The 10,949-nt window shown below is 41.5% G+C and overlaps 1 protein-coding gene across 1 annotated transcript in view; it reads right to left on the reverse strand.

Annotated features, from left to right (window-relative positions):
• Positions 1-325: 325 nt before the first annotated feature.
• The window catches only part of LOC143289717 (delta-aminolevulinic acid dehydratase-like), a 21,846-nt gene continuing 11,222 nt past the window's right edge, over positions 326-10,949 (reverse strand). Inside the window, exons 7-9 of the mRNA XM_076598784.1 lie at positions 10,595-10,681; positions 9,932-10,061; positions 326-2,321 (exon numbers count right to left, since the gene is read on the reverse strand). Of these exons, the coding sequence (XP_076454899.1) occupies positions 2,257-2,321; positions 9,932-10,061; positions 10,595-10,681 (282 nt within the window). The 3' untranslated portion in view covers positions 326-2,256. The remainder of the gene's footprint in view (positions 2,322-9,931; positions 10,062-10,594; positions 10,682-10,949) is intronic.

Here is a 10,949-nt window from a genome sequence, read left to right on the forward strand (position 1 = left end):
CACATACACACACACACACGCACCACACACACAACACCACACACACACAAAGACATAACACCAGGCTGGTTTAAAATATAGGAGACCATGCCTGCTACTGCTTCATGTGCACACACACACACACACACACACACACACATAAACACACACACACACACACACACAAACATGCATCTCACACACACACACACACACACACACACACACACAAACATAAACACACAAACACATATAAATACACACACACACATAAACACACACACATATATACACATGCATACATTCACACACACATACACACACACACACACAACATATGCATAATGCAGATCATGTATATTATCAAACCTTGCTGTAATAATTGTATGCCCAATGCTTCAGCCTATCAAATGAAAACAGCATTCTCCCAAAGTCAGATCCATTACATATTTTGGATGAATGTGAATATTTAATACATCATATATCCTGCAGATTACATTGTATATCATTTTGTCATAAAATCTTAACAACAGGAAAATCATTCACAATTAAATGCATAACAGAACATGGAGATTACATTCAATCACATTAAAGGGGGAAAAACCCCACTGACAATAAACTTGAACATAAAGCCCAAAGCAGATGATCAAGTTCAGGATTATTACTTCTGAATATATATGTAAGAAAAAAGAAAAAGAAAAAAAGGAACATATAAAAGTATTCCTGAACAAACAGTTTCAGAGAGCAGTCTTGTCAGGTACTCCAAAACAGAATGGAGCCCTTGCTGTTATCGCTCCAATCATCATCAAAATGCTGACATCAAAATGTCCCAAACTCTGGGGCACCAAAAACACAATAAAAGCAACAACAACAAAAACAACAACAAAAAACAACAACAACAACAACAAAAACAAAGAAAAACAAAACAAAACCGTTCATGCCTGTCTTGTTTCATGTGTAGAGAGAAAAGACTTATTAGTTGCAGATATAAGATGGCTGCCCTGTTTTCTTGAAAAGTGACAGGCAAATGACTTATTAGTTGCAGATATAAGATGGCCTGCCCTGTTTTCTTGAAAAGTGACAGGCAAATGACTTATTAGTTGCAGATATAAGATGGCTGCCCTGTTTTCTTGAAAAGTGACAGGCAAAAGACTTATTAGTTGCAGATATAAGATGGCCTGCCCTGTTTTCTTGAAAAGTGACAGGCAAATGACTTATTAGTTGCAGATATAAGATGGCCTGCCCTGTTTTCTTGAAAAGTGACAGGCAAATGACTTATTAGTTGCAGATATAAGATGGCCTGCCCTGTTTTCTTGAAAAGTGACAGGCAAATGACTTATTAGTTGCAGATATAAGATGGCCTGCCCTGTTTTCTTGAAAAGTGACAGGCAAAAGACTAACTAGTTGCAGATATAAGATGGCCTGCCCTGTTTTCTTGAAAAGTGACAGGCAAATGACTTATTAGTTGCAGATATAAGATGGCCTGCCCTGTTTTCTTGAAAAGTGACAGGCAAAAGACTAACTAGTTGCAGATATAAGATGGCCTGCCCTGTTTTCTTGAAAAGTGACAGGCAAATGACTTATTAGTTGCAGATATAAATTGGTCTGTCCTGTTTTCTTTGCAGACAGAAATAACTGTCTTGAAAAGTGACAGGCAAAAGACTTTTTAGTTGCAGATATAAATTGGTCTGTCCTGTTTTCTTTACAGACAGAAATAACTGTTCCTGTTTTGCAGACGGAAATAGCTGTCTTGAAAAGTGACAGGCAAATGGAACCAGACAAGAGAAAAGAAGAAAAAAACCCCAACAAACCCCCCCCCAAAGAAATACAAATCAAAACACAGAAAAAACCCAGGGCAGACAATCCAAAATCCAATAAGAAGAACAATCACTTCTTTCTTTTTGCTCCAGAAAGGCACGCCTGTTGAAAACAAAGCTATGGTTCCCTCCAGAACACAGCTGTGCCCCTTTGAGATGCAAGACACTTTTTTTTTTCCCTGTCAGTTCTCTCTCTCTCATGTGGGGTGAAGGCCTTAAATGAATAAACATCTGAATTTGATTCTCTCTCCCCCTCTCTCTCTGTGTCTATGAACAATCTTTTTGTTGTACGCCTCGTTACTCTGCCGACTGGCAACTTTCCCTGTGTTCTGACCATGGGCACTGACCCTCAACTCTCCCAGTTTTTCCAGTGAGTAAGAGTGGAAGAAGGAAGGTGTGTATGTGTGTGTGGGTGTCGATGGTGGGTAAGACAGGGAGGAAGGCAAGGGGCCAGCACTCCTCATTTATCCCCCTTGATCCAGTCCAACACCTGGGGTGTGAAGTAGGTGATCAAGATGTCCACACCTGTGACACACATCGTTATGTTGTATCAGGTACACATCATGTCATAACACATCATTAGGTGATCAAGATGTCCACACCTGTGACACACATCGTTATGTTGTATCAGGTACACATCATGTCATAACACATCATTAGGTGATCAAGATGTCCACACCTGTGACACACATCGTTATGTTGTATCAGGTACACATCACGTCATAACACATCATTAGGTGATCAAGATGTCCACACCTGTGACACACATCGTTATGTTGTATCAGGTACACATCACGTCATAACACATCATTAGGTGATCAAGATGTCCACACCTGTGACACACATCGTTATGTTGTATCAGGTACACATCATGTCATAACACATCATTAGGTGATCAAGATGTCCACACCTGTGACACACATCGTTATGTTGTATCAGGTACACATCACGTCATAACACATCATTAGGTGATCAAGATGTCCACACCTGTGACACACATCGTTATGTTGTATCAGGTACACATCATGTCATAACACATCATTAGGTGATCAAGATGTCCACACCTGTGACACACATCGTTATGTTGTATCAGGTACACATCACGTCATAACACATCATTAGGTGATCAAGATGTCCACACCTGTGACACACATCGTTATGTTGTATCAGGTACACATCACGTCATAACACATCATTAGGTGATCAAGATGTCCACACCTGTGACACACATCGTTATGTTGTATCATGTACACATCATGTCATAACACATCATTAGGTGATCAAGATGTCCACACCTGTGACACACATCGTTATGCTGTATCAGGTACACATCATGTCATAACACATCATTAGGTGATCAAGATGTCCACACCTGTAACACACACATCGTTATGTTGTATCAGGTACACATCATGTCATAACACATCATTTGGTGATCAAGATGTCCACACCTGTAACACACAACGTTATGTTGTATCAGGTACACATCATGTCATAACACATCATTTGGTGATCAAGATGTCCACACCTGTGACACACATCGTTATGTTGTATCAGGTACACATCACGTCATAACACATCATTAGGTGATCAAGATGTCCACACCTGTGACACACATCGTTATGTTGTATCAGGTACACATCATGTCATAACACATCATTAGGTGATCAAGATGTCCACACCTGTGACACACATCGTTATGTTGTATCAGGTACACATCATGTCATAACACATCATTAGGTGATCAACATGTCCACACCTGTGACACACATCGTTATGTTGTATCAGGTACACATCATGTCATAACACATCATTAGGTGATCAAGATGTCCACACCTGTGACACACATCGTTATGTTGTATCAGGTACACATCACGTCATAACACATCATTAGGTGATCAACATGTCCACACCTGTAACACACATCGTTATGTTGTATCAGGTACACATCACGTCATAACACATCATTAGGTGATCAACATGTCCACACCTCTGACACACATCGTTATGTTGTATCAGGTACACATCACGTCATAACACATCATTAGGTGATCAAGATGTCCACACCTGTGACACACATCGTTATGTTGTATCAGGTACACATCATGTCATAACACATCATTAGGTGATCAAGATGTCCACACCTGTGACACACATCGTTATGTTGTATCAGGTACACATCACGTCATAACACATCATTAGGTGATCAAGATGTCCACACCTGTAACACACATCGTTATGTTGTATCAGGTACACATCATGTCATAACACATCATTAGGTGATCAAGATGTCCACACCTGTGACACACATCGTTATGTTGTATCAGGTACACATCACGTCATAACACATCATTAGGTGATCAAGATGTCCACACCTGTAACACACATCGTTATGTTGTATCAGGTACACATCACGTCATAACACATCATTAGGTGATCAACATGTCCACACCTCTGACACACATCGTTATGTTGTATCAGGTACACATCACGTCATAACACATCATTAGGTGATCAAGATGTCCACACCTGTGACACACATCGTTATGTTGTATCAGGTACACATCATGTCATAACACATCATTAGGTGATCAAGATGTCCACACCTGTGACACACATCGTTATGTTGTATCAGGTACACATCACGTCATAACACATCATTAGGTGATCAACATGTCCACACCTGTGACACACATCGTTATGTTGTATCAGGTACACATCACGTCATAACACATCATTAGGTGATCAAGATGTCCACACCTGTGACACACATCGTTATGTTGTATCAGGTACACATCACGTCATAACACATCATTAGGTGATCAAGATGTCCACACCTGTGACACACATCGTTATGTTGTATCAGGTACACATCACGTCATAACACATCATTAGGTGATCAAGATGTCCACACCTGTGACACACATCGTTATGTTGTATCAGGTACACATCACGTCATAACACATCATTAGGTGATCAAGATGTCCACACCTGTGACACACATCGTTATGTTGTATCAGGTACACATCACGTCATAACACATCATTAGGTGATCAAGATGTCCACACCTGTAACACACATCGTTATGTTGTATCAGGTACACATCACGTCATAACACATCATTAGGTGATCAAGATGTCCACACCTGTGACACACATCGTTATGTTGTATCAGGTACACATCACGTCATAACACATCATTAGGTGATCAACATGTCCACACCTGTGACACACATCGTTATGTTGTATCAGGTACACATCATGTCATTACACATCATTAGGTGATCAAGATGTCCACACCTGTGACACACACATCGTTATGTTGTATCAGGTACACATCACGTCATAACACATCATTAGGTGATCAAGATGTCCACACCTGTGACACACATCGTTATGTTGTATCAGGTACACATCATGTCATAACACATCATTAGGTGATCAAGATGTCCACACCTGTGACACACACATCGTTATGTTGTATCAGGTACACATCACGTCATAACACATCATTAGGTGATCAAGATGTCCACACCTGTGACACACATCGTTATGTTGTATCAGGTACACATCACGTCATAACACATCATTAGGTGATCAAGATGTCCACACCTGTGACACACATCGTTATGTTGTATCAGGTACACATCACGTCATAACACATCATTAGGTGATCAAGATGTCCACACCTGTGACACACATCGTTATGTTGTATCAGGTACACATCACGTCATAACACATCATTAGGTGATCAACATGTCCACACCTGTGACACACATCGTTATGTTGTATCAGGTACACATCACGTCATAACACATCATTAGGTGATCAAGATGTCCACACCTGTGACACACATCGTTATGTTGTATCAGGTACACATCACGTCATAACACATCATTAGGTGATCAAGATGTCCACACCTGTGACACACATCGTTATGTTGTATCAGGTACACATCACGTCATAACACATCATTAGGTGATCAACATGTCCACACCTGTGACACACATCGTTATGTTGTATCAGGTACACATCATGTCATTACACATCATTAGGTGATCAAGATGTCCACACCTGTGACACACACATCGTTATGTTGTATCAGGTACACATCACGTCATAACACATCATTAGGTGATCAAGATGTCCACACCTGTGACACACATCGTTATGTTGTATCAGGTACACATCACGTCATAACACATCATTAGGTGATCAACATGTCCACACCTGTGACACACAACGTTATGTTGTATCAGGTACACATCACGTCATAACACATCATTAGGTGATCAAGATGTCCACACCTGTGACACACATCGTTATGTTGTATCAGGTACACATCACGTCATAACACATCATTAGGTGATCAAGATGTCCACACCTGTGACACACATCGTTATGTTGTATCAGGTACACATCACGTCATAACACATCATTAGGTGATCAAGATGTCCACACCTGTGACACACATCGTTATGTTGTATCAGGTACACATCACGTCATAACACATCATTAGGTGATCAAGATGTCCACACCTGTGACACACATCGTTATGTTGTATCAGGTACACATCACGTCATAACACATCATTAGGTGATCAAGATGTCCACACCTGTGACACACATCGTTATGTTGTATCAGGTACACATCACGTCATAACACATCATTAGGTGATCAAGATGTCCACACCTGTAACACACAACGTTATGTTGTATCAGGTACACATCACGTCATAACACATCATTAGGTGATCAAGATGTCCACACCTGTGACACACATCGTTATGTTGTATCAGGTACACATCACGTCATAACACATCATTAGGTGATCAAGATGTCCACACCTGTGACACACAACGTTATGTTGTATCAGGTACACATCATGTCATAACACATCATTAGGTGATCAAGATGTCCACACCTGTGACACACATCGTTATGTTGTATCAGGTACACATCACGTCATAACACATCATTAGGTGATCAAGATGTCCACACCTGTGACACACAACGTTATGTTGTATCAGGTACACGTCATGTCATAACACATCATTAGGTGATCAAGATGTCCACACCTGCGACACATCGTTATGTTGTATCAGGTACACATCACGTCATAACACATCATTAGGTGATCAAGATGTCCACACCTGTGACACACAACGTTATGTTGTATCATGTACACATCATGTCATAACACATCATTAGGTCATCAAGATGTCCACACCTGTGACACATCGTTATGTTGTATCAGGTACACATCACGTCATAACACATCATTAGGTGATCAAGATGTCCACACCTGTGACACACAACGTTATGTTGTATCAGGTACACATCACGTCATAACACATCATTAGGTCATCAAGATGTCCACACCTGTGACACACATCGTTATGTTGTATCAGGTACACATCACGTCATAACACATCATTAGGTGATCAAGATGTCCACACCTGTGACACACAACGTTATGTTGTATCAGGTACACATCACGTCATAACACATCATTAGGTGATCAAGATGTCCACACCTGTGACACACAACGTTATGTTGTATCAGGTACACATCATGTCATAACACATCATTTGGTGATCAACATGTCCACACCTGTAACACACACATCGTTATGTTGTATCAGGTACACATCACGTCATAACACATCATTAGGTGATCAAGATGTCCACACCTGTGACACACAACGTTATGTTGTATCAGGTACACATCACGTCATAACACATCATTAGGTGATCAAGATGTCCACACCTGTGACACACAACGTTATGTTGTATCAGGTACACATCATGTCATAACACATCATTAGGTGATCAAGATGTCCACACCTGTAACACACACATCGTTATGTTGTATCAGGTACACATCACGTCATAACACATCATTAGGTGATCAAGATGTCCACACCTGTGACACACATCGTTATGTTGTATCAGGTACACATCACGTCATAACACATCATTAGGTGATCAAGATGTCCACACCTGTGACACACAACGTTATGTTGTATCAGGTACACATCACGTCATAACACATCATTAGGTGATCAAGATGTCCACACCTGTGACACACAACGTTATGTTGTATCAGGTACACATCATGTCATAACACATCATTTGGTGATCAACATGTCCACACCTGTAACACACACATCGTTATGTTGTATCAGGTACACATCACGTCATAACACATCATTAGGTGATCAAGATGTCCACACCTGTGACACACAACGTTATGTTGTATCAGGTACACATCACGTCATAACACATCATTAGGTGATCAAGATGTCCACACCTGTGACACACATCGTTATGTTGTATCAGGTACACATCACGTCATAACACATCATTAGGTGATCAAGATGTCCACACCTGTGACACACATCGTTATGTTGTATCAGGTACACATCACGTCATAACACATCATTAGGTGATCAAGATGTCCACACCTGTGACACACATCGTTATGTTGTATCAGGTACACATCATGTCATAACACATCATTAGGTGATCAAGATGTCCACACCTGTGATACACATCGTTATGTTGTATCAGGTACACATCACGTCATAACACATCATTAGGTGATCAACATGTCCACACCTGTGACACACATCGTTATGTTGTATCAGGTACACATCATGTCATAACACATCATTAGGTGATCAAGATGTCCACACCTGTGACACACATCGTTATGTTGTATCAGGTACACATCATGTCATAACACATCATTAGGTGATCAACATGTCCACACCTGTGACACACACATCGTTATGTTGTATCAGGTACACATCATGTCATAACACATCATTAGGTGATCAAGATGTCCACACCTGTGACACACAACGTTATGTTGTATCAGGTACACATCACGTCATAACACATCATTAGGTGATCAAGATGTCCACACCTGTGACACACACATCGTTATGTTGTATCAGGTACACATCATGTCATAACACATCATTAGGTGATCAAGATGTCCACACCTGTGACACACAACGTTATGTTGTATCAGGTACACATCACGTCATAACACATCATTAGGTGATCAAGATGTCCACACCTGTAACACACATCGTTATGTTGTATCATGTACACATCATGTCATAACACATCATTAGGTGATCAAGATGTCCACACCTGTCACACACATCGTTATGTTGTATCAGGTACACATCATGTCATAACACATCATTAGGTGATCAAGATGTCCACACCTGTGACACACACATCGTTATGTTGTATCATGTACACATCATGTCATAACACATGATGTATCAGCTGTATGTCATGTCATTAAAGACACATCATGTCATAACACAGTGTGCATCAGCTGTATGTCATGTCAAAAGACACATCATGTCATAACACAGTGTGCATCAGCTGTATGTCATGTCAAAAGACACATCATGTCATAACACATGATGTGTCAGCTGTATGTCATGTCAAAAGACACATCATGTCATAACACATGATGTGTCAGCTGTATGTCATGTCAAAAGACACATCATGTCATAACACAATGTGCATCAGCTGTGTGTCATGTCAAAAGACACATCATGTCATAACACATGATGTGTCAGCTGTACATCTATTTTCCCCAGAGGATAAAAACAAAGTAACCAGAATACAGCAAAACCAACTGATGTTGATACATTAACCACAAAACAGTATATACAACCAGGAATGCATGACCACATAATGCAATGCAGACCTACATGACCACATAAACAGGCCTACACAACCACATAAACCAGGCCTACATGACCACACAATGCTGGCCTACATGACCACATAAACCAGGCCTACATGACCACACAAACCAGGCCTACATGACCACACAAACCAGGCCTACATGACCACATAAACCAGGCCTACAGGACCACATAAACAGGCCTACATGACCACACAATGCTGGCCTACATGACCACATAAACCAGGCCTACATGACCACACAAACCAGGCCTACATGACCACACAAACCAGGCCTACATGACCACATAAACCAGGCCTACATGACCACATACACCAAGCCTACATGACCACATAACACCAACCGGCACCACTGGTCCCAGGCACAAGCAGAACAGCAGACAGTAAGGAGGGAGAGTTACCTGCCCGCCGCATGCTGAGCAGTGACTCCATGACCCCAGCCCTCAGGTCAAAGGCCCCGGCACTGGCCGCGTGGTGCAGCATGGCAAACTCCCCAGACACGTGGTACATCGCCAGGGCATGGGTGGGGTACTGGAACAACATGTTGTAATGTGACTATAGGGTCGGGTACTGGAACAACATGTTGTAATATGACTATAGGGTGGGGTACTGGAACAACATGTTGTAATATGACTATAGGGTGGGGTACTGGAACAACATGTTGTAATATGACTATAGGGTGGGGTACTGGAACAACATGTTGTAATATGACTATAGGGTGGGGTACTGGAACAACATGTTGTAATATGAATATAGGGTGGGGTACTGGAACATGTTGTAATATGACTATAGGGTGGGGTACTGGAACATGTTGTAATATGACTATTGGGTCGGGTCCTGGAACAACATACAGTGTGTGAGGGAGTATGTGTGTGTGAGGGAGTGTGTGTGTTTGAAGGAGAATGTGTGTATATGTGTGTGTACAAAGTATGTGCACACTTCTGCGCACATGTGCATTGTGTACAAATGTGTGCACATGATTGTGGTGTGCGTGTGTGCGTGCGTGTGTGTGTAAGTCACTATGAGTGCATGTGTACCCATGTGAGTGCAGGCCTGAGCCTCACCTTCTGTTTGATCATGCGAGCCACGTCCAGGTAGGCGATGCCTGGCTTCACCATCAGAAAGTCCGCTCCCTCCGCCACGTCACGGTCCTTCCACACACACACACATATTGACAACACACACACACACATATTGACAACACACACACACATACTGACAACACACACACACACACATACTGACAACACACACACACACATATTGACAACACACACACATATTGACAACACACACACACACACACACACACTGACCACACACACACGTATTGACAACACACACACACATATTGGCAACACACACACGCACATTCACCACACACACACACACACACACACACATATTGACAACACACAC

The sequence above is a fragment of the Babylonia areolata genome, chromosome 14 (genome assembly GCF_041734735.1).
Source record: "Babylonia areolata isolate BAREFJ2019XMU chromosome 14, ASM4173473v1, whole genome shotgun sequence".
Taxonomy (NCBI): Eukaryota; Metazoa; Mollusca; class Gastropoda; order Neogastropoda; family Buccinidae; genus Babylonia; species Babylonia areolata.